This window comes from Topomyia yanbarensis, unplaced genomic scaffold (genome assembly GCF_030247195.1).
Source record: "Topomyia yanbarensis strain Yona2022 unplaced genomic scaffold, ASM3024719v1 HiC_scaffold_55, whole genome shotgun sequence".
Classification (NCBI taxonomy): domain Eukaryota; kingdom Metazoa; phylum Arthropoda; class Insecta; order Diptera; family Culicidae; genus Topomyia; species Topomyia yanbarensis.
The window spans coordinates 78,485-104,652 of record NW_026683769.1 but is presented as its reverse complement, the minus strand read 5'-3'; the positions used below and the strand labels follow the sequence as shown (position 1 = coordinate 104,652).

The window sequence follows — 26,168 nt, the reverse complement described above, 5'->3', positions numbered from 1 at the left end:
GGCTTGACCCGTCGGTGTAAAACATCTTGTTGCAGTCCACTTCTCGAAATTTACTATGAAAGATGCTTGGGATCACTTGCGGACGTATGTGATCCGGGATTCCACGAATCTCGTCTTTCATGGATGTGTCGAAGAATACAGTTGAATCAGAAGCATGAAAGAGATTGACACGGTTGGGATAGTATGAAGAAGGATTGATATTTTGTGCCATGTAATCGAAGTACAAGGACATAAATCGGGAATTGAGCTCGACAAGCCTTTCGAAATTTGCAATTACTAACGGGTTCAAGATATCGCATCGGATGAGCAATCGATATGAGAGTTCCCAAAATCGATTTTTCAGCGGAAGGACGCCCGACAGCACTTCTAAACTCATCGTATGTGTCGAGTGCATGCAACCTAAAGCAATACGCAAACAACAATATTGGATTCGCTCTAGTTTGATGAAATGTATGTTCGCAGCGGAGCGGAAACAGAAACTCCCGTACTCCATCACCGACAATATTGTTGTTTGGTACAGCCTGATCAGGTCTCCTGGGTGGGCACCCCACCATGTTCCGGTTATTGTACGGAGAAAGTTGATCTTTTGCTGGCACTTCTGTTTCAGATACCTAATGTGACATCCCCAGGTTCCTTTAGAGTCGAACCAGACCCCGAGATATTTGAAAGTTGAAACCTGAGCAATAGCTTGACCCATTAATTGAAGCTGTAGTTGCGCTGGTTCACGCTTCCTTGAAAATACGACTAGCTCAGTTTTCTCCGTGGAGAACTCGATACCTAGCTGGAGGGCCCAAGCAGTGGAGATGGTCGGGTTTCAATTTTTTCGAACCCGAACCCGACCCGAACCCGAGCGCATGAAAATTTAAAAACCCGAACCCGACCCGAGCCCGAACATTTTAAAACATAATAACCCGAACCCCACCCGTACCCGAGAATGAAAATTTTGTAAAACCTGAACCCGACCCGACCCGAGAAATTTAAAGTTTGAAAACCCGAACCCGACCCGCACCCGAAAATTTAAAATTTGAGAAACCCGATCCGAATCCAACTAATACTAATGCTAATGCTAATACGGAGAATCAACCAAAGATCTCGAAGATTTTTAGTTCTAGGCACCCGAGCTGGACCCTCGATAGTATAGTAGTAAGTATCCCCGCCTTTTCAAAGGCACAAATCCCCGACTATGTACGGGGAACGTGCCATTTGAGCCAATATATTCTGATTCCTGATTCCTGAAGTAGCACCATACACATTGAGTTATATCTGCATACGGCAAAACAAATCACTGCCGAGTGGAATACGCATTTACATTAACTATTATTGAACGTCAAATTTGTAACGTTCTGAGAGACTTATAAATCGTTGATATCTTAACCGAAAATTATGTTAAATCGACGGCTAACTCATGGGGAAACAGAAAGCTTAATGGTCACGGTTTCCAATAACCTTGCCCGTCGTACTTAACCAAAATTTCTGATTTTTTATCAGAAGCCATTCCTGCAAGACAGTTTCGTATAATTTATTACATGTATTAAATTAAGCTATGGCAATTGGCAATTCGTATTCGACAGTTTACATGACGTCACCCACGTTACTGGTTGGAATGGTCAAACCTGTATCGAAGGGTATTAATCATTTTCTGACGTGTTCTTGATGTCCCATTATTAGCGTTAGCACGATCTATGATTGGGTATCTAAGTTATGCTATGCTTCAGATTATATGGCAAGCGCGCCAATAGAGATGCTTTGACATCTCCAATAGAGCTTTCGGAACGACTCCAAACTTTTAAAAATCCGTTAATGGCTTCAACAGAACACACAAAATTTTTGCGATCAATTCCGTAAGTTCGTGGAAATTCATGTATTTTCTATTGTGCTTGTTTCATATATGAACCTCTGATTTGATAGTGGTTCTATTATCCATATGAGTTTCATGAACAACGAAATCTGGCGGAAGTGAAGCTAGGTTTAGGTCTGATGGAACAAAGGCAGTCTCTAGAATATAAATTTGGCCTGAACTATCTGCTTTAAAAAAAATAATGGGCCCTTTTTAAATTTGAGCCGCCATAATGACACCAAAGTACCACCAAATTTATGAGTTCAAATCCTTATTTTTCCGTTACAGTTTATTTTAATTGCAAGCAAACCGATTTGATTATTAACCTTCTGTGAAGGCAGGTACAACCTATTTGTTTCATTTCACTAACTTAACAGTGCTTGCTTAAAGTTTGTTTGGGCGCAAACGGTTTTGTGGGGTACATTTGTAGTACCCCACAAAACCGTTTGCGTTAGAGTTTTGTCATGTGCACATAATTCAAAAAAATATCTTTTTTTAAAACCAAAATATCGATACATAGTAAGCGAGAAAATTGTGTAAAATTGCATAAGTTCCAACTCTGCCGAATAATAGTAACTGTTATGTGGTATAACAAAGCACTATAGCAAAGTAACTAGAAAATGCTTTTGGATTGGTATAGTAATTTTTGCTTTTGCGGATGAAAGAGTCAAAACACATTCGTGAATATGATTTGTATATAGTATGCAAGACGCATCATTCGAATCGTTATCTTCTGCAGCCCAGACTTTGGAACATACTTACTTTATATACACGTACAATGCACCGGCTCTACCTATTCCTTCGACGCCATCGTGCTTCATCTCTGTTACTGCATATTGCTGTATTTTTAACGTTTGTATTGGCGTTTGGTTTTCAAAAAAGCATCGGAATAAATATACTTTTTGACCGGTTTTTGAAAAAAATTGTTAAAAAATGAAATTTAATAAGCTTTACAACGTCGTATAAATGGTCAAAATTGATTTCAAACTACCGGAGTTATAGCAATATGAAGATAAAAGGAAATTTTGACGTATTTTAAAGATTTGTTCTATACAAAATGAAATAGTCAAAACACGAATATTTTTAAACATGTTACTTTACGAATGATTTTAGAATAAAACTATCCAATTTACTTACAAATTTAAAAAAAAATGGACATATTAGAGCGATTTTAGTTCTGGGGTACGAATGTACCCCACAAAACAGTTTACGTAGAAAAAAGTCGCCGCGGCCTAAGTAGCGATTTTAAAGTACCTGTCGAAATTTATATTCCATTAAAGAAAGTTGAACCGATATTTTCCGATAAATTCCTGTTGACTTGGTTTATTACTAATTATCATGAAAAATAAACCGCAAAGAGATTTTAGACGTGAAACACGTATTATTGAATGCTCTTTCATGAATGTTCGTTTACGTCGGGTTCGGGTCGGATCCGGGTTTCGAGTCCAAAAACCCGAACCCGACCATCTCTACCAAGCAGACAAATTGTCCAAGGTATCTTGCAATGGTCCTTGCAGATCGACGGCTTTGGGACCTGTAATAGAGACCACACCGTCATCTGCAAGCTGCCTTAGCGTGCAGGAATTGACAAGACATTCGTCAATGTCATTCACGTAAAAGTTATAGAGTAGGGGGCTTAGACATGAGCCCTGGGGAAGACCCATGTAGCTAATTCGTGATGTCGATAAATCACCATGCGAAAAATGCATATGTTTTTCAGACAGCAAGTTTAGCAAAAAGTTGTTTAGAGTCGGTGAAAGACCATGCTGGTGCAGCTTCTCAGAAAGAATTTTGATAGAAACTGAATCAAAAGCCCCCTTTATATCTAGGAAAACTGATGCCATCTGCTCTTTGCTAGCATAAGCCATTTGAATTTCTGTTGAGAGCAACGCAAGACAATTGTTCGTCCCTTTGCCTTTGCGGAAACCAAATTGTGTATCTGACAGTAAGCCATTTGCTTCAACCCAATTATCGAGGCGAAACAAGATCATTTTCTCTAACAACTTTCGGATACAGGACAGCATTGCAATCGGTCGATACGAGTTGTGGTCGGAGGCTGGTTTTCCTGGTTTTTGAATGGCGATGACCTTCACTTGCCTCCAGTCATGAGGGACAATATTACCCTCAAGAAACTTATTAAATAAATTCAACAAGCGTCTCTTGGCAGAGTCTGGCAGATTCTTTAACAAGTTAAATTTGATTCTGTCTGGCCCTGGGGCTTTATTGTTACATGATAAGAGAGCAAGTGAGAACTCCACCATCGAAAACGGTGTTTCGTTCGCGTTATTGTGAGGGGACGCGGCGCGGTAGATCTTCTGTGCCGGGGCGGAATCCGGACAAACCTTCTTGGCAAAATCGAATATCCAACGGTTTGAATATTCCACGCTCTCATTGGTACTGTTTCGGTTTCGTAAGCGCCGGGCCGTACTCCAAAGAGTGCTCATCGATGTTTCTCTCGTTAGTCCGTCGACGAACCGGCGCCAGTAGCTACGTTTTTTGGCTTTTATCAAACTCTTCATGCGCGTTTCCGCCATCGCATACTGTCGGTAGCTAGCTGGCAGCCCGTCGTCCCGGATGGTCTTATACGCAGCGACTATCTCCGCATACACGTCTGAGCACTCTTTGTCCCACCATGGATTGGGAGGACGCCCGCGTGAATTCGCGTCTGGTACACGTTTAGTCTGAGCTTGAATCGCGGTATCGAGAATCAAGCCAGCCAGGAACCCGTACTCTTCCTCCGGAGGAAGCTCTTGTGTCGATTCTACTTTTTCGGATATCGCGGACGCGTAGCTCTTCCTATCAATATTTCGTGTGAGGTCATACGAAACATTGATTGTATTCGGTGGCCCTGAACCGTTAGCAATATTAATTACGATTGGCAGATGGTCGCTGCCGTGGGGATCAGAGGCTACCTTCCACATGCAATCTAACCGCAGCGATGTCGAGCAGAGGGACAGATCTAAGGCGCTCGGTCGCGCTGGAGGGGCAGGAATCCCTGTCATTTCACCCGTATTCAAAATAGTCATATTGAAGTTGTCGCAAAGCTCATGGAGTAGGGTAGATCGATTATCGTCATGAAGCCAACCCCATGCCGTGCCGTGGGAGTTGAAGTCACCTAAAACTAGCCTCGGTGCGGGGAGGAGTTCCGCAATATCGCAAAGCCGTCGGTGGCTAACTGAGGCTCTAGGGGGGATGTAGGTGGAAGCAATTAATTCTGGTTTGGTAAGCGACAACTTCAATGCCTGGTGTCGAGGGGAGGTCGATCCGATTGAAAGAATAGCACTTTTTGATCCCCAAAAGTACTCCTCCGTAAGAGTCTTCTCGATCCAAGCGAATAATATTAAAATCGTGAAAGTGTAGGGTTATTTCTGAAGTGAGCCATGTCTCGCATAGGTCAAATGCATCGCATTTCAAATTATTTAGTAAGATTTTAAACGAATCGATTTTCGGGATAATACTTCGGCAATTCCACTGTAGAACAGTGATTAAATCCTTGACCTCGTTCGATGAATTAGCCATCGAAGGATACAATCGCTGAAAGGAGGGGCCATTTCGCAGTGAACTGCATCAAGAATGTTTTTACTGCGGGGAGAAAGCTTATCAAGATACTTTTAAGGGGGTCAGAAATGTTCAACGCTGTAAGAATACGGTCCACAATGTCAGAGAAATTTATTAAACCGGCACTGTTTTCTTTCTCTGGCTGAGATATGGGAACACTTGGGGTTTTTGATGTTCCTGGTAGTGCTGGGAACTCCTTTTCTGAGCTCAGGTTACTGAGACCGGGAGCGACTTGCTTCGGTTTTACAACAGTACTTCCTTGAGTAGTTATTTTAGGGGGACCATGAAGAGACACCTTCTGGCCTTTACGACGAAGCTTGGAAAAGGAAATGTTCTTCCTTTTTCTACTACTTCTAGGCACAGCAGAAGGTGTTCCCTCCTGGGGTTCATCACAGTCGCCTTCGTCAGTAGACAAGCTGGTAAAGATGTTCGTAGAGACAGGTGGCGTAGCTATCTTAAGCATTTCTGCAAAAGATCGCTTAGAGCGTCCCTGAAGGGAACGCTTAAGATTTTCCTCGCGCTGTTTGTACGCGGGACATGAAGGGAGATCATGTGGGTTTCCCCCACAGTAGAGACACTTTTCGACATCTCTACCACAGGAATCATCCGCATGATTCCCACCGCATTTCCCACAGCGGGCTTTATTGCTACAATGGGAGGCTGTGTGTCCCAATTGTTTGCAATTAGTACAGTTCATGACCCGCGGCACAAAGAGGCGAACAGGTAGACGAACCTTGTCAAAGAGGAGGTAATTGGGCAGGGCAGAGCCGGCGAAGGTCACCCGATAAGAGTCTGAGTTGACGTATGTTTTCTTCCCGTCAGCTGCGACTGATGCTGAATGCAAACGTTTGCATTTCAGTATCTTCACTGGCTTAAGCATGGGGTCTTTGAAACAGCCAGTCCCATATTTTAGCAGGTCCTTGCAATTCAGACTCGAATCGGAAACGACCCCACTGACTTCAACCCTGCTAGCTGGAATATACACCCTGTACTCCCTCGTAAAGGGCTCGTAGCCAGCAATTTTATTTGCCTGAGTTGAACTGTTAACAACCACCTGAAGCTTATCAGGGCGAATTTTCGATATTTCTGTCACGGCCGAATACCGGTCTGTTAGAACGCGAGAAAACTGCAACAGATTCAAACACTTTTTTTCTTTGGTCCGAAAGAAGATCACAAATGGCCCGGTGGCCGAGCTCGGATATACTTTGAGCCGGGGAGCCGATTTTGTTTCGACGTCCATCTCACCTTGAGACGAACCGCCGTCAGGGGAAGTCATTTTTGCACGGGCCTATTGCCTAGTGCACGTTATTAAGACAACCAAGAAGGGGAAACGAAAACTAATACTTAGCTTGTGTAGGTAACGGTATCCAGACGGCTTACTAGAAGAACACTGCTTCACTTCACTGACCGGCTAACGGTACAGAAACAGAAACACAAAAGAAGGGAAAAAATACTGAAACCTCAACTGGGCGTAGAGTGTGCAAATAACCTTGAACGCGGATTAACACTATTTGTCGCTATAGAGTGTACGGACCGATGACAAAAGACTTCTATCTCGACTGAGTGCTCGATAACGAATGACAGAATTGGTTGTACGCTAGGATAGATCGTACAGACGCACACCGGTCTTATCATCGTCAATCTAAACGGGTATCTTGATTCTAACATTGTCATGTGCAACGACGTGTTGCATGTTGTTTCCCATAGCCAAACTTTTCGCCATGGCCAAAGTTTTAAATGCTATCAGTACCGCATTACGAGTATGCGCCTTTATTAATTGTTCCACTTCCCGAACACAAGGGCGGATTGGACAAACGACCACTGTATTGTGTCGAAGATTGTTCAAATTTTGCTGCAGAGTTTCAATCATTTTTAAATAAACGATCGATAACGCATCAATGAAAGTAACGGTGCATTATTTTCCACACTGGCTTGGAACAACTGTTATTTTTCGATTGCTTTGCTGGCGCGGCACATATAGACATCAGACTGTAGGCAGAAACGTTGGTTTGATTCACTGTACTCTTAACAAGCAGCGCTCAATAAGGTTATTCCACGACAGTTATTGTTGTTTTGCCATTTTCCTTTTCATGAAATGGATTTCCAGTAAAACAAAAAACTGCCACTTGCAAGAAAGCTCTAGAAGAAGCAGAATCGCCAAAACTTCGATGTGTCTTCTTAGAGGTAGGTACTAAAGGAAATTTTTCGGATACCGGAATCATTATTTCAGCGACATTGACAGCGGCCACAATTTGGTCCACAACTGGAATCGGTTCGATGGCCAAATGTTGCAAACAGACTACAGCTCATTCATATTGTACGTACATGCGAACGCCTTTTTCTCTTTTCAATTTCCATGTAAAAAAGTAAGTTGGAAAAACAAATGACGAGGTATTATGGAGAGATTAAAAAAGCATCGGATGGTACAATTGAGAGATTCGAGTGTATTAAGTTTTGTTTGTCGTACTCTGGAGCAGAGCGAATAAAGCGAAAACTCAATAATTTTAAATATAACGGGTGCTCAATAAAAAATGAGAATGATTTCAATACCTTTCTGTAATTAAAGAAAAGAGCGTAAATTATTTTCTCTCCAAAAGAATTGCTCTCTGCACTCCGTATAAATGGGAGACATGTTTCTTTTCGCTCGGGTGCTGTCAGCTTAATCGAAGATGGCGTTGAAACAGCAAGTACTCCGCGAGTGTGTTGTGCGGTTTTACGAAACACTTGGGCATCGTGGAAAAAAGTTTACGGTAGACCACTTTCGAGACGAAACCGTGCCCGTGAGTACAGTTTACCAGATCCTGGCATCCCTGAGCGTGGAGCGGAAGGCCGGTAGCGGCCACACACCCTTAAGTAAAATACAAGTTTAAGCATAAATTTAAAAGAAATGTTATGCTGTACATCGCCATATCGGACAGAAGAATTTCAAAACCATGGTTCAAGCCGAGCGGTCTGGCCATTAATCAACAAGTGTACCAGAAGAGGTGTCTTGAGAAAATTCTTCTGCCGTTCTTAAAGGAGCATCATACGGTTGGGAAGTACGTCTTCTGGCCGGACAAGACGTCTTCCCATTACGCCAAGACGACGCTGAGCAGAAAAAGATATCTTACGTGCCGAAAGAGAGAAACCCGACTAACTTGCCCCAGTGCCGTCCCATTGGGGTTTTTTCGGCTCTCTCAGTGATTTAGTGTATAAAAATAATTGGCGAATCAAGGATACGAAGCAGTTGACCACCAGGATCCGGAATTGTATCCAGAAGAAGGACGTCAGGTCCGTCCAGTGCTCTTGTGATTGCATCGCGACTAAGTTACGTCGTACTGCTGACCAGGGCCCCTTCTCCAATATTCATTCACGTTTTTTTGAAAAATAAACATTATGTTTTTAATAAAAAATTCTGAATTCGTTAAAGATTTTTACTTTTGTTTTATAACTACATGACTCTTATTTTTATTGAACACCTGTTATTAGGCTTACAGGAGGAAAACCAGGACAAGTCAAGCTTTTGACTCGACTTCCCAGGACACCAGGACAGTCAGTGAAAAACTAGGACATGTCCTGGGAAACCAGGACGTATGGTCACCCTACTCAGTGGCGCATAACCTGGGTTCGAAACTGGCTTCAAACAAACGGTTTGACAGGACTTTGGTCCGAAACTGAGTTAGTTTCTGCCTCAAGTGAACACGACATAACTAGAACCAGACAGCATTCCGGCTCATTCTCCAGTTAAACTTAACAAGGTTATGTGGTTTTTGTTTGAGGCGAAACTGAGTCTGTTCCTAACCCCAACTGCTGTCAAAATGTATGAACTGACAGCGGTTGGGGTTAGAACCTGACTCAGTTTCAGGTTCAAGCGAAATCGCCATTAGAAAAAAGCTTCAATAGCCCTTATACGTTTAATATTTTGTCAATAATAGAGAGTATTGACAAAAGTATTGAACGTATAATAGAAAAAAGTTGGATTGGCGATATGCATTCAAAAATGTAATTGATGTATAGATATGAATTCCGTCAATATGCCAATATATTGAAAATCTATCGCAGCGATGTCAGATATGAAGACATGTCTTTGGAGAATAAGGCCTAGATAAATGAGTCATATCGGAAAGCGTAAAATGTTGGTATCATTTCATTTATCTAGGCCTTATTCTCCATAAAAACGTAAGATTTTAATTATGTAAACCTAATCAATATACAAATTAAAAATTATTTCTTCTAATGAAAAGTAATTTTGATGAAGAAAATATATTTTTACATTTCTTATAAAAGAAGTGTATAGAATTCGCTCAAACTTTCAAGACTTTCCGAGGCCCGGTGGGCCGAGTCTTATATACCAATCGACTCAGCTCGACGATTTGGGACAATGTCTGTGTGTGTATGTAACGAACAAATTCTCATTCGTGTTTCTCAGCAATGGCTGAACCGATCTTATCCAAACCAATTTTAAATGAAAGACCTAAAAAACAGTAAAAACGCTATTAATTTGTTTTTGATCCTGATGTTTAGTTTCCAAGATATGAATGTTTGAATGTGTAAAAATGGCGTTTTTTGCAGTTTTTTTCAAATTATCTGCCGAAATTGACAACATGGATTAACAATTTGTATGTTTTTAGACATCTTTAACGAATACCTTTCGAACAAGCTATAGCTATATTGTTGAAATCGGACTATTATCAAAAGAGATATTTAACATTAAATGCGGACGAAAGATTTTTATCATTTCCCATTGCCAGAAATATGACCAAAACATGTAATCTATTAGTAACGCCAAAACGGCTTATTTTAGGTCAATAGTATCTTCGGAGAATTTAATGGAGGCAATATTCCCATTCTTTTGGTATTGTGCTTTTGCTGATTAATCCCTCTATGAGTGAGATATTTCACAAATTTTTTTGGAAGTGATTATATCGAACTGATATCTTCAGCAAATTTGTAGCTCTTATTTTTGGAAATAACTTTACTGAAGACTTCAAATATCTATTTTGAATACTGTAAAAGTTATGGCTTGTTGTTTGTGGATTACTCTTTATCGCCTATTTATTGTTCAATATAGTAATAATCCATTGAAATTAGCCAAGCATTATTTCGATAAAACGAATTTTGTATTTCAGTTTTCTATATACAACCGCTAGAAATAATCACCGAACACTTCCAAGTTGTCTGGAAGGAACTTGATAACTTATCAGTATAAAAATGTTCATTTGTGCGAACCTTCTGACTGCAATTTTTCTAACTTATAACCATCGGATCGATCTGAAACTTATCGGAAATAGAAAAGCTAAATAAATAACTCCAAGCAACGGCGTAGCCAAGAGAAGGTTTTGGGGTTCAACACCATACAACTCCCCCCCCCACCACACAAAAAAAAAATATTGGATTGAAGTTGAAAATTTATTGATGCTGACTGATTTAATTCAATATTACAATAACAATTATCTGATCCGTACATTGATAACCTGTTGTTGTAAACATCATAAGGACTTTTGATAAATTGTCGGAATAGGGTCCTGATATGTAACTGATTTATTGGTCTTGATTTCACAGTTGTCTAATAGCATCAATATCAAAATCCTGCCTGAAAACATTCCAATAGCAAATTCAAGAGTTAAATCATAATCCTAAGATTTCTTTTCAAATTGTGCTCGCTTTTGTAGAGATGTACTGTAATAAGTGTCTTTATTTAATAGAAAGCGAAGTTAAAATTGATTTAATGTCTATGAAACATAGAACTGCTCACCAAAAAATGCATAACTTTCAACATTTGCTAAAAATGTTTTTGCCTTTCTCATTCACTCTAAAATTTGTCAATCTAATACTGACCCGGAGGGCCGATGCCAATCGACTCAATTCGTCGAGATCGGAAAATGTCTGTGTGTGTATGTATGTGTGTATGTGGAAAAAATGTGACATCTGTTTCTCAGAGATGGTTGGACCGATTTGCACAAAGTTAGTTTCAAATGAAAGGTACAACCTTCCCATCGGCTGCTATTGAATTTTTATTGATTGGACTTCCGGTTCCGGAGATACGAGTTGAAGAGTGCAATCACACAGCAAATTCCCATATAAACTGAAATAAAAAAAATGGAAAATCAAATTTGTATTTTTGATGCCAAATGATTTTAAAATGCATAAAGCATTGAGATGTTTGACAAAAATTGACTTTTTTGGATTTTGGTACATTTTTGCCTTTCTCATATAGAAAGGTTATGCAATCACTCTAAAAATCGTCAATCATACCGGCCCGGAGCGAGTATGCAGTGAGGGGTTGCTACTTTAAAATTAAAACTAGTTTAAAATTTCTTAATAAGTTGAAAATTTTCGGCCGGACCCGGTTCTCCCGGATCTTTCTCCATGATCCGCCGCTAGTTTCAAGCGATGTTTCAGTATCACATAGTATCTCAAGATCGTGGCTGTCGATCCGTTGTATGTATGTGCAAATCGTACTGAACATGTAATATTCATTTCCACCATTGTATTGAACATAACCAGCCATGGAATCATATTGTGGACAAATGAGAAAAGCACAATTGCACCACTAGGTGGATTAAAACAGGTTTTTATTTTGGGAATGCGTCGAGTTGAGACGAAAACGTAATATGATTAATAACGAGGATAGCACTTTCCGAATATAAAGAGAAATTTATGAAAAGTGACGATTTCCATTCGACTCTAGCAGGTCCTGATCGATTTTGATGAGCATTTGATTTTTGTTGTATGACCAATTATATGTATAGGTAAAATGTTCAAAAACAGTAATTTTAGGTCAAGATAGCATCATTTTGAAACCGCTAATTTCGGAGGTTTAGTATCTTCGATGAGTTTTACAAACGTTAAACAGTGCATCATTTGATAAAATAATTTTGACGGTATATCGTCCAAGAAGTATTTATGGTGAATTTTCTCAGGTTAATATTCATGACTACAATAAAGTCGCAACAAATTCGCTAAAGACACGAACTCTATTACTATTTTTTGAAAAATTAATTCTGCATAATTTTAAAATTTCAAAAATCACGGTTTCGGAATTATGCCGTTTGGACAGTAAGATCGATTTTCACCAAACCCCCACCAAATCAAATTTCTAGCTACGCCGCTGACTTCAAGTAAGTAAAAAGAAAGTCGTTCTACACTGGTTCACAAGAAACTTCTTCGAATGCTAAATATCTATTATAATACATTGAAACCCCGGTTTTATCAGCCATATATGAATATATGTTTGATGGGCTCCAGCAGCCGAACAAGACTGAATTCGAGTAAATCCTTTCTTGGGCATGTTTTCCTTATCATGAAGATGGAAATATGCAAAAATAAAAAGTTCATCATATTCAGAAATAGTTATCAGACTACATCAAGGGACGGGAAGAATATTTTAAAAGCTTCAGTTTATTATAAAGAAAAAATATTGCCCGATTTAGTCAATGTCCCCATTTTGTCAGCCTAAAATACTCCATGAGACTGATAAAAAGGGGTCTTTATTGTATGTATTATTCACTGTGTTTCACATTAATAGGTACATTTCGGTTTTGGGGACCGTAAACCGGGGTGACTTTGATCATCGGGGTGACTTTGATCACTCGAAACATTTTTCGTAGATCGCTTATTAAACCAGAATAATCTACCGAATCATTTTAATTTGGAATGATTTTTACTCTAAACTTATAAAATACTGATTTGTTATACTTTTTAAGTATATTGTACGGTTTTTGGGTACAAAAACTACAAAAAACCGAAATTTGACTTCACCTTATTTTTACGAAGCTTCGTAAAGTGTTTTTTTTATAATGCAAATAAATCTCAGATTTGAGTAAGAGTAATAAATTACAAGTGAGTTTTTATTTTCCTTTGGAGTGCGATGAGCCAAATTTACTTTCAAAGTTTGTTAATTTTAAATTCAATTTTTTGTGAAACTAGTTGGCAATTCTTTCAAATTATTTTAAGCTAAAATTCGGAACTTTTTTTATTGTTCAATATTCCAACGTGTTAAACTGGATGAAACATTTTGTACATTGATAAAGCAATGAAATAAAACTATTTTTGCCGATTTAAAGGTTTACAGAAGTTTTTATTCTAGTTGGACATCAATTATACAATTTTGGTTACTCGAATTTTACAGTACATTGAAATACTTTGTATAATACCAATTAACATCTATTTAACTAGCTTCAGTTTATTATAAAGAAAAAATATTGCCCGATTTAGTCAATGTCCCCATTTTGTCAGCCTAAAATACTCCATGAGACTGATAAAAAGGGGTCTTTATTGTATGTATTATTCACTGTGTTTCACATTAATAGGTACATTTCGGTTTTGGGGACCGTAAACCGGGGTGACTTTGATCATCGGGGTGACTTTGATCATCGGGGTGACTTTGATCACTCGAAACATATTTCGTAGATCGCTTATTAAACCAGAATAATCTACCGAATCATTTTAATTTGGAATGATTTTTACTCTAAACTTATAAAATACTGATTTTTTATACTTTTTGAGTATATTGTACGGTTTTTGGGTACAAAAACTACAAAAAACCGAAATTTGACTTCACCTTATTTTTACGAAGCTTCGTAAAGTGTTTTTTTTATAATGCAAATAAATCTCAGATTTGAGCAAGAGTAATAAATTACAAGTGAGTTTTTATTTTCCTTTGGAGTGCGATGAGCCAAATTTACTTTTAAGAGTTTGTTAATTTTAAATTCAATTTTTTGTGAAACTAGTTGGCAATTCTTTCAAATTATTTTAAGCTAAAATTCGCAGCTTTTTTTTATTGTTCAATATTCCAACGTGTTAAACTGGATGAAACATTTTGTACATTGAAAAAGCAATGAAATAAAACAATTTTAGCCGATTTAAAGGTTTTCAGAAGTTTTTATTCTAGTTGGACATCAATTATACAATTTTGGTTACTCGAATTTTACAGTACATTAAAATACTTTGTATAATACCAATTAACATCTATTTAACTAGCGTCAGTTTATTATAAAGAAAAAATATTGCCCGATTTAGTCAATGTCCCCATTTGGTCAGCCTAAAATACTCCATGAGACTGATAAAAATGGGTCTTTATTGTATGTATTATTCACTGTGTTTCACATTAATAGGTACATTTCGTTTTTGGGGACCGTAAACCGGGGTGACTTTGATCATCGGGGTGACTTTGATCACTCGAAACATTTTTCGTAGATCGCTTATTAAACCAGAATAGTCTACCGAATCATTTTAATTTGAAATGATTTTTACTCTAAACTTATAAAATACTGATTTGTTATACTTTTTGAGTATATTGTACGGTTTTTGGGTACAAAAACTACAAAAAACCGAAATTTGACTTTACCTTATTTTTGCGAAGCTTCGTAAAGTGTCTTTTTTATAAAACAAACAAATCTCAGATTTGAGCAAGAGTAATAAATTACAAGTGAGTTTTTATTTTCCTTTAGAGTGCGATGTGCCAAATTTACTTTTAAGAGCTTGTTAATTTTAAATTCAATTTTTTGTGAAACTAGTTGGCAATTCTTTCAAATTATTTTAAGCTAAAATTCGGAACATTTTTTTATTTTTCAGTATTCCAACGTGTTAAACTGGATGAAACATTTTGTACATTGATAAAGCAATGAAATAAAAAAAAAATTTAGCCGATTTAAAGGTATTCAAAATCTTTTATTCTAGTTGGACACCAATTATACAATTTTGGTTACTCGAATTTTACAGTACATTGAAATACTTTGTATAATATCAATTAACATCTATTTAACTATGGGTATCTTTCCAGAGTTAGTTTAAACAAGCATTTGAATGGAGAACACTTACAGCAATAACTTAATGTGGGTGAACCTGCAGGTTATCAAAGTCACCCCGGAATACGAAAACGGACTTCATCTTGAAATCATTTTTAGAAAAATAGCTGTGAGCGGACAATTTTAGGTAAAACTATCCAATTTTGTTCTACATACATCAGTACATGGTTTAAAAATATTAAACTTTAAAAAAAATGAGTTGCGCCTAAAAATATGTAATGATTACTTCGAAAAGTGATCAATTGCACCCCGGTTAACGGGATTTTTTTTATTGCATCGAACTGCAACAATTTTTAAGTAGTTTTCAAGGGGTTATTTTATAGAATTCTTCCAAAATTTGGCGAACCTATTCCAATTCTTTTACCAATTAAGGCCATTACAAATCTTTTTTAAAAATTATGTCCAAGTACAAATTTTTTTTCTGAAGAGGAGGGGGGGGGCAAACAAAAAATAAATATTTATTTTAATAATCATATTTTTTTTTACATTTTCTTTCGATTGTTCTCGTGGACGTTTCCGCAGGGTGATTTCGTGTAGCGAGGTTGAACTATTTGTTTTACTTGAAAAATTCAAGCAAATATTACTGAATCAATCAAAAGTTCATATAAGAAAGGGATGCTAAAGTTTTCGTTTTAAATAATTTTCCGAAAAGTGCCATTTCTAAATTCCCAATAAAAGCTTGAAAATTCTCTAAGAACCTAATGTAAACATTTCAGAGTACTTTAAGGTATTAACTTTTGGTTGCTAGAATAGTTTTCGTTCCGTCGTGGCGGCACACGGACCGACTTTACACATAAGGCATGAAAATCGGTCAAAGATGACCCTGCTTGATAACAATGTACAGAAACAGGATTGCAACATTTCACTTATGGAGTTTTGGTAAACATTCTGGAATGAATCCAAAGGTAGAGTGTGCGTCAATGGATTTATTTATCTCAGATATGGTTTTCTCTGACATTTTTTTTCTATTGCGTATTTCGTATACAGTAGCCTGGCGAACGTACATCTTGTGTATACTATAATTTTTCTAACTCTAGTGGAAACATCAGCTTTGGTTTATCGCTTGTGCTTGTAGACTTGTAGATTTGTTTGTTTGGTACATAATAGTAATTCGGCTCGGGTCCGTGTACATCTTCAAAATCTTTGCATTTTCTCCATCTTGTTGCGTAGCAGGTAGCCACATCAGAGAAATTCATTTGACAATCGTACGGATTTATGAAATGTATAGCAATCATCAGTTCATTTTTGCCTTTTTCATATAAGGAAGATTGTGCAATCACTCTGAAACTCGACTTTTTAAGCTACACCCGGAGTGTCGAGTGTCATATACTACTAGATTCAGTTCGTCGATATCTGAAAATATCTGTATGTTTTATAGTATGGTTAAATAGCTTCAAAAGTGCATTGGCCGTAGGTGGGACTCACTTTTGTGCCTAACCACTACTAACAGTGCTTACTTTTCTTCCTTCCTTTTGTTCCACGAGACTGCATCGAAGCGTTATATCGTGGAGAGGCTGATTCAGTCTTAAGACAAAATGATAAATTAGAGCGGTTTAGCTCCGAACACCTATTCGGTCAATCGCAGTGGTGAACTTCCTTTAGCCATTTGGCTCCCGTTTCTGTGAACCATTTAGTTCCTGTTTTCGCGAGCCATCTCAATTCCTCTGCGGAAGTTCTCCCGATACCGATGCCCGTTGCGTGAGTCATTTAGCTCCCAGTTTTATCGCAATCTACTCGCATAGTCCATAAATCCTACTCAAAGGGCCAACCAGTACTTGGCGAGGACGGTTCGGCGATACCGGATGGAGCGTAGCTTCTGGTTCGTTGAAAACTCGATGACCCACCGCTCGTGCTTCACTCGACCTACTCGATCTTGTCCCTGACAGTGAAACTAGTCTGCTCACATGCTTCGGTCCGGCGATTCCAGCTGGTTCGTGGTGCCCAGTACACTGGCGCCTCAAGCAAAGCTGTGGTTGCTCTCGCAGCCTTCCCCTTAACATAATCGTCATGACTTTAAAAGTTCAAGTCGATGATATATTCTCCGTCCGCGATTTTCGCCTGTTGCTGTCTTTCGGCTGCTAGTCATCACCAACTCTGCTTTATGATAAGCAATCGTCTCCGTGTCGAGTGTCTCCTCTTCTAGCGATTGTCCGATTACTTCGAACGCGTACTTCGTTAGCTTGTTCAGGATTATACTCTCTCTAACATTACCAAGGTATATATTGACTACGCTGAAAGATCTCCATGTTTTCCCGGCATCGGAAGCAACATCACTTTTGGTCGCTTCCAATTATCGGATCACTTTGAACATATCCGGGCTCTCATGTATCGCTTCATTTTTATGGCTTTCGACATCTCGATCAGCTGTTTGTTGGTAAATCGATCTTCATCTTTGTGATCATCCTCCCAACTGTACGGCGAAAATAGCTTCATGTTGTGGGGAAAACCTTTCGATGGTGACCTCCATCTTCTCCGGGCACCTTTCAGGTGGTGCAGCTGAGCCTTTTATCTTTGTTATGCCAACTTTGTAGGTGCCTTCTACGGAAATTCGCGTTGGCTTTGTGGCAATGCTTTCTTGTTCAGCTTGACTGCTTTGCTGAGAGCGGTTCTGAGCCGTGGAGCGCACCTTTGGGGTCATTTGGCCCGTCTTCTCTTGCGTTTTCGTTTACGACCATGTCGTTAGCGGTACTGCATTCATCTTGCTCATCGTTGGATGTTCTTATTTGTTGTTTGTGCTTACGGGTCGCTATTGTAAATCCTTCTTCATCGGTATTAGATTCTTTGTTGGTGGTGTTGGTTGTTGGTTTGGAAACATTTGCTGTAATCGTTGTTACTTCGATGTTGGTAATGGCAGTTGGTTTAGTGGTACTGGAGCCGATCGTTGTTGAGCTGGTGTTTGTGAATGCCCGGTCTGCAGTCGTTGGTTTACCAACTGGTTGTGGTTTAACATACGATGATTGTATACCGGCTTTGGTCGTATCAGGTGGAATTTCTTTAGCAGTCTCTGCGCAAGGTTTCCCGTGGTGTAGTGGATGATCACAATATTGACAGGTGCGTGACTAGTGTTCGTTGAGAATATTCAACATCATGAGGTGATTTGCATGTGAAAGTCAAGTAAGAGGGAATAGGTTTTGTCGGACGCATTCTCGCCACACGAACGCCGTTGTGGAGTCTTGGGAAGAAGTTCCTCCAAGTGTCCTCCTTAACACTATTCACTTCTCCGTATTTTGACATGATTTGTTTGATAGCGGAGGAACTAGTACGTGGTGCCAGGTCATGTATATGTATTTCAATGCTGTCAACATCTATATACGTTGGTATACTGTATAAAATGTCATTACATTCGATGACGTGTTTCATGTTGTTCTGGGAAGCGAATGATTCTGCTTGACTAATGTTTTTTAACATAATCAGTACCGCATGACATAAATGGTGGAATTACACCGCATAGAGTACCACAAGCTACGTTGAACTTCAAGTTCACCTTCAACATTTGCTCCACTTCACGAATTGATGGTCTTACCGGACATTTCGAGTAGTCAACAGCAACACAGTTTGCCCGCACCGTCATATACTTTTGCTTTGCATTGTCACTCATTGTTTGTTCACGTTTCACACATTAGGCAGAAGGAATCAATTTTTGCCTTTGCAAATAGACTAAACGTCGCGCGGGTAAATTTGATTACTTGCCCTGCTATAGCAGCGGAGCGATTTCTAGCTTCTGAACTGAGCGAGATGAGAAACCGAAGTGATCTCCGACTTCTTCTCCAAGCTCAGAGGCAACTTATACGTAGATCGATAATCGTCGTATTGCACCCGGGGACCGTTTCTCCTTGGTATGGTCGCAATACACGCCTTTGTTAGTAGTTCCGTGAACTCATTCGCATTTAGGTTGAAGAGGATACCCTCAAATTCAAGTTCCTCGACGGACACGTTCCTGTGAAAGATTGGTGTTTTCCAACTTCATTCGTTTATATATCTCCCACATATTCAAACCGTGTCATGTAATCAATGCTATACCAGATCGCTTGGAAGTCGCTGTGGATATATCCTCGCACACTTTTCAGTCCATCTTTCCGGTTACTTCAAGGCTACAAAAATTGACATCGATAATGGATTCCCGGCTCTCCCTGCGGTAAGTACCGATGATACCATTATTGGTAAGATCTATATTTAGCTTTGCTGGAGCATTCTTGATCGCTGATGGCCAGGCAAAGTCCTTTTGATTCCAGCGTCTATCTCGAAAATTTCGCATGTTTCTGGTTCTTGGAATATTTCAGAATTAAAGTCTCTTCTGCTTCTTGGAAAACGGTTTATTCCATTTTCACAAGCTTAGTCTTAAATGGAAGGTTTAATAGCAGATTTTGATCTGGTCAAGTTCATACGAATCGCACATATGGCTGCGGAAATACGGTATGAACACTACGATCCCATATGAAATCGTTAAATGTCAAAAACCTTTCGGTAAAGCTTATGTATATTGAATATTGAACCACATATAAATCGCAAGGAGTCTGATTTGAATTCAGATTGTTTCCTTATCGAAATTATTTTCGAATGCAACGATCGATTCTGTCTCTATCGACTGTTGCGTTTAAAATGGAATCGATTCAGAAGTCGGTCAGTGTTAGCCTTTCCATGGGATATTTGTTTGATAATACACTGGCGGGTCCTTCCTTCCGCGACCAGCAAACGTTTCATTTGATGTTGGACTGGATTGACGATTTCATTTAAACTTCATATTTACCCGAGAATGGTCAAAATAAAAACTATCATGGGATGGTAATTTCTAAAACTACCATAATAGTTTTCAGTGACGAAAAGCAAAACTCTATGGAAGCTGTTGTTGTTCTATAAAACGTGACAATTTTTTGAATTTTGGTTATTATAAAAAAAATTATTTGCCCCCTGATTTTTTTCAGCGATTTTGAAGGGGGGGGGGGTGACATAATTTTTAAAAAAGATTTGTAATGGCCTAATTGGTATACTTAAGGGTTTATATGTTGGAGATAGAGAAAATACTGAAATTTTCAGCTTTTTTCCTACACAATATTACGAAAGCTTATTTACTATTTGAAATTTTTTACTAGTTTTATTTTTTATTTAACCGTGATTTTTTAATAAATAGTGACCATCACTTCACAACGTAGTCTATTTTTCATGGCTTGCGGTGAGCACGAATTGCTGAACTGAAAATTATGGAATAGAAATTAATTTTTAGTATTCTTTACAGATTTAACTCGCCGCGCAGATAGCTCTGAATTAGACCCGCTGGTGCCCTAAGACGATTTCACTAGATTTTCAGAGCACTGTGCACCCAGTGCATTAACGCAAGTGACGGAAGGTTATCGAAAAGTTTTGTGAAAATGAAAATTCCAGTAATGATGATGATTTTTCCAAACGGTTCGTTTTCGAGAGGTTTTTATTTGTTCTTTGGCATTAGGATTAGCGATAATTCAAATCAATTATACTACTGGGAAGTCACCTTTAGAAAAAGTCGACGTCGAAGTAAAATTTGGACTATGCACGCATGCATTCAGAGATAGCGTGATATCAGGGGCTGTGATTTCATTTCAACGCTTTTTTGTGAAAAGGGCGATACTTACAAATGTAAACATAAGGCTTTTTTCATACATGCTTTGAAACGCAACAAATTTACCTATAAATTTGGATTCTACGATATTGCTTTCTTAACCTACAGCAAAAAATACAACTGGCGAAACTGTATTTTTGTTTGTTTATTTAAAGTTTCGCCTTCCACGCTTCATGTAAACAAACAGGGCGATACTTTTTTTGCTAGGAGTTTAGAGGCGAAACTGCTTTTTTCGTATTTTTTTAGGATTATCAAGCTGATACCAGCTGTAAATAGTAACAATGATCGCTATTGAAAAAACCCGGACGAAATCGGTGGTGTAAAACGGTAGTTATTGTAAAAAACGTAAGGGCGATATTTCAATGCTGATAGGTGGGACCGAAAAAGTAAAAAATCGCCAAAGGGGCGATACTATCATTTTGTCAATTTCAATAGCAAACACAAATTTTAATTTAATAATTTCAAATACTTTATGAAGTTTTAGGTTTCGATCACTGAATCATGCAATCTAGGATGGAAAAAGCACAATAGTTCTTAAATAGGAAATAAAACCAAGTCTGGAAATATTCACTGTTGATTTTCTTTGAATGGTGTCAATGCTAGTATCAAGTATGGTTTTTTTGTTTTAGTGTTTCGGATTCTCCTCGTCAGTAACTAGCACCATCTGGGTGTCCAGTTAGACTATGTATCTGAACTAGTACCCAAATTAGCACTAGACACTAAATTCCAAAAAGTCACACGTCTTGCGTGAACACTAAACCACTGGCTTATACCGAGTGATGTCTCGATAGTAAGCACAGAGGTTCTGTTTGCCGACGAGGAATATGAACCGAAACTGTCTTTTGGTATAAGTACCAAACGCCTGGAATTATGCAAAATTCCCAAGTGGGAAAATTTTGGACAAGACCAATTTCTTTGTGCATGAGGGCACATGCCTTACATGAAGTATGGTTTTTTTGTTTTAGTTTTTCGGATTCTCCTCGTCAGTAACTAGCACCATCTGGGTGTCCAGTTAGACTATGTATCTGAACTAGTACCCAAATTAGCACTAGTTAGACACTAAATTCCAAAAAGTCACACGTCTTGCGTGAACACTAAACCACTGGCTTATACCGAGTGATGTCTCGATAGTAAGCACAGAGGTTCTGTTTGCCGACGAGGAATATGAACCGAAACTGTCTTTTGGTATAAGTTCCAAACGCCTGGAATTATGCAAAATTCCCAAGTGGGAAAATTTTGGACAAGACCAATTTCTTTGTGCATGAGGGCACATGGACACCCAGATGGTGCTAGTTACTGACGAGGAGAATCCGAAACACTAAAACAAAAAAACCATACTTCATGTAAGGCATGTGCCCTCATGCACAAAGAAATTGGTCTTGTCCAAAATTTTCCCACTTGGGAATTTTGCATAATGCTAGTATCGCTTTTCTCAAAAAAAAGTGTTGATTTCTTAGTTTCCAGTCGCGTTGGAAATTCGAGTAAAGTATAAACATCAAATCGATTCAAAAAAATTCGATTTTTTTGGCTCAGTACAATATATAACGTCTTTAGGAAAATTCAGTTTTCCCACCACAATGCATTGATTGAGGAATTTAAATATTTTATTAACAGAGCATTAGCAATAATTCGTTTCTATGTCTATTTTATGGGCCTTTTTTCGCTTTTCCATTGATTTGGTCTCAGATTTCTAGCACTGATGTTGTCCTATGCTGATTTGAGCGATTCTCTGAGTCCTGCCACTATCCCATGTAGTATGTGTTATCAAAAACATCGCGAAGCATCAAGTTCTAAATGTTCTCAAACGATATAATATCCGAAGAGAGTAATAAGAGTTATAAGAAATGTCTCATCACACTGTTAGGTGGATTAAGACGTTTTTACCACTGAATAGATTAAAATGAGGATAGAAAACGCGATAGTGGGCGAAAATCACTGAACCTTTTCCGAATTTAAAACGACCTACACAAACTTAACAAAAATAACTCCGGTTTTCGATTATTCGCAACAAAATATCGATTTCTACGAAAAACCGACTGTTTTCTTATCGCCTTTACTTCAAGTTTTGTAAAACTATGTTATGTTCATCCTAAATTAATTGAAATAGAACAACCATCCTACATAATAAACGCAAGAAAAAATCGTCATTTCTTGCGTTTATTATTCGGCTCAGAATATGCTGCATTTGTCAAACCTAGCAGGATATTTATAAAATGTTCTAGGAAATTTGCGCTTTCGGAAAATTTTTCACATTTGTTATCGACGATAGATCGCCAATTCACGGTTATTTGGACATTGTTGAACGTTGGTCCAACGAATGTCCTCATTGGATGATTTTGAAACTAACCGTTCTTAAACTGTTCGGAATGCTGTGGTGTTGTAAATCAGTTTCAAAATGACAAGCCGTCGAATAGTTTAAATCTGTCAAAATACTTCTAGAACACGGTGTACCCAAAGCGATGATTTGCCCATCTATTCTAAATATTGTATCCTTAATTTTGTTATTGTTATCACTTATATGATACATTGTTTTTTGCTGTCAGTCGTCACACATACTAATGAAAAATATTGGACACGAATCGAGCAGATTTAACAAAAAACCTGTTTTAATCCACCTAGCGGTGCAATTGTGCCTTTCTCAATCATGAACACGAGAATGTTTGCGTTGTTTATATTCATTAAAAGCTTACGAAAGGTACGAAATCGTTCAAAAAAGCAGATTTTTGTAAAAAAAATTTCGTGATAACATAAAATCTCGACGTTTCATACATTTTAAAGATGTTTGGCATCAAAAATACGAATTCGATTTCTGAAATTTCATGGGTTCAGACTATATTTCCGGAACCATATAAGCGATCCGTGCGAAATTTTATAGACATCTGTGGGGATAATATAGCATCATTTGGGACTAAGTTTGTGAAAATCGACCCAACCATTTTCGAGAAACTGATATGAGCTAGTTTTTAAGGATGGCCTTTTCCCGGGCACTTCCGGAACCGTCTATGGTGGTCAATGTAGTCAACGAAAGTTTGTTTGGCCGTCGGTGACCTAGAACTGCAAATTAAAGTTGTTTGAGAGACATTTTAGCGAATTTTTTACCTTTTTTGCTTTCATCGGAGTATCGGTTTGAATCACAATTTGCTATGTGATCGCATGCCACAACCCGTAACTACGGAACCGGAAGCCGGTTCGGGATAAAATTTAATAGCCATTTACGGGGACGCAACATCATTCATTTGAGACTAAGTTTGGTTGAATCGGTCTGGCCATCTCCGAGAAACCGATGTGACTGTTATTCTGAATTTGGATACTTCCGCCGGAGCTTCCAGAACCGATGATGGTGGCCAATGTGGCCAAAAGGACTTTGAATGGATGTTAGTGATCTAATACTATAAATCGAAGCAGTTGTGGTCATATTTTGGAAAAAAATTCACCTTTATACATTCATTGCAGAATTTATTAAAATCGACATTTTCTGCGTGATCGTGCTCACCACCCTGTAATTCCGGAACCGGAAGTCGGATCCATCAGAAATTCAATAGCAGCCTATGGGAACATTGTATCATTCATTTGAGACTAAGTTTGTAAAAATCGGTTCAGCCATCTTTGAGAAAAATGAGTGACATTTTTGGTCACATACACACAGACGCACATACACACATACATACATACACACATACATACACACGCACAGACATTTGCTGAACTCGACGACGTCGGTTTTCAGAGCAGTTGCAATACCTTTCTATTGAGAAAGGCAAAAATATCTTCAAAATATAAAAAAAACTGTCTTCATAACATTTCTCTCTCTCTCTCTCTCTCTCTCTCTCTCTCTTCAAATGCCTTCAAAATGACGATGCGTTTTGACAGAAGTAAACAAATTTATCATCATTGCACTCTTGTGCCATCTGACAGTCAACCTCCAGCGGTACATCGCGAATATTTGCTTCATTCTCGACGTGACTTGATTTTATTTACTTTGCTACAGTTTTCAGTCACGATCGCGGTGCCATTTTTATCTTTCAAATGGAATATTTCCAAATGTTTCCTAAACTTGTTTCATTTCTGCCCGGTACTAAACGCTGAGCATTTAAACTGATTTGAATAGTGATATGCTGCATGACGCATGGATTTATAAATAAGTAGGCTGTAAGGTAATTTAAATAAGATTCGACAGTACAGGTCCGGTTAAATGTGAAAATGCCTCCCTCGCAAAATGTTTTGTTATCTTTTTCTTGCAATCTGCAGAATTATTTCTTCATTTAACCACTGAGAACTGACATACAAGTAAAGTGTTCAACTTGTGTAAGAAATAAAACTGTCGCTTTGAGATGACAATAGCAAGTAGCAACTTGCCACTGGTCGGCGCAACGATCGGCCAGCAATAGCTATACGGGACTTGTGTGCAAACTGGGATACAATGGTGATTCATACATGCGAACCTGTATGCGATGGTGATTTTCAACGTATTTTCATTTAAATGTTTACACATGTTTTTCGGGAAAGTTTATTCTTTTTTTTTCTTTGTTTATTTGACACGGCTCAACGCGTTAGCATAACTGAGCCGGACATCTCTTAATCTTTTACAATATGTAAAAATAAAGAATTTACAGGATTTATTTTTTACTCGTACCATCTTGTTGACGCAGCTTGCTGCTGCGTGTTGAGATTCTTTTCCTTGGCGGTGAAAAGTTGTTCGCCGAATCTTCAGGGCCATTTGGTCTGCCTTCTTTCTCGTTGTCGTACTCGTCCATATCCTCATCTGTGCTACTCGCATGCTGTTCACGATCGGTTGTTCTGATTTGTGCTTTAATCGTATGGGTCGCTATTGTGTGTCCGTTCTCTTCTGACTTCGCTTCATTGTTGTGGTTGCTGGTTGTTGGCTTAGAGACATTAAACGCGATCGTTGTAGAATTCATGTTTGTTGCTTCTTGATCCGGAGAAGCTGGTTTTGCAGCTGTTAGTGGTTTAGCGTAAGATTGTTGTGTGCTGATTTCAGTTGGATTTGAGTTTTCCTTAACAGTTTCTACGCAAGGTTTTCCGAGGTGCAGCTTCGTGTAGAACTGGCACGTAGGAATTTGCCCTGGGTACGTGACTAGTGATGTCTGTTGAATGAGAGCATCGTCCCTTCCTAACACTGTGAAGCTTAAGTAAGAGGGAATTGGCTTGGTCACGCGCATTCTCACCACACGAACACCGTTGGGGATGCCCGGGAAAAAATTCCTCCATGTATCATGTGTAATGGAGTCTACTTCTCCGTATTTTTGCAAGCATTTTTTAATCGCGCCGTCAGGGGTACGCGTAGCCAAATCATGGACCCGAACTTCTACAGCACCGTTCTCGATGTATACGGGAATGCTATATTTAACATTGCCGCATTCGGCAGTGTGCT

At 38.6% G+C, this 26,168-nt stretch overlaps 1 protein-coding gene across 6 annotated transcripts in view; it reads left to right on the top strand.

The window, feature by feature from the left end:
• The window catches only part of LOC131695801 (voltage-dependent calcium channel type D subunit alpha-1-like), a 149,928-nt gene that overhangs the window by 52,707 nt on the left and 71,053 nt on the right, over window positions 1-26,168 (top strand). The window contains exon 2 of one of the 6 annotated variants that reach the window (XM_058984328.1): window positions 24,647-24,667. The exons of 2 other annotated variants lie outside the window; for them this stretch is intronic. In XM_058984328.1, the coding sequence (XP_058840311.1) occupies window positions 24,647-24,652 (6 nt within the window). In that variant the 3' untranslated portion in view covers window positions 24,653-24,667. Of the gene's footprint in view, window positions 1-14,950; window positions 15,008-20,416; window positions 20,438-21,022; window positions 21,068-24,646; window positions 24,668-26,168 lie in introns of those variants that run through there. 3 more of the 6 variants (XM_058984326.1, XM_058984329.1, XM_058984324.1) reach the window with 3 other exon arrangements.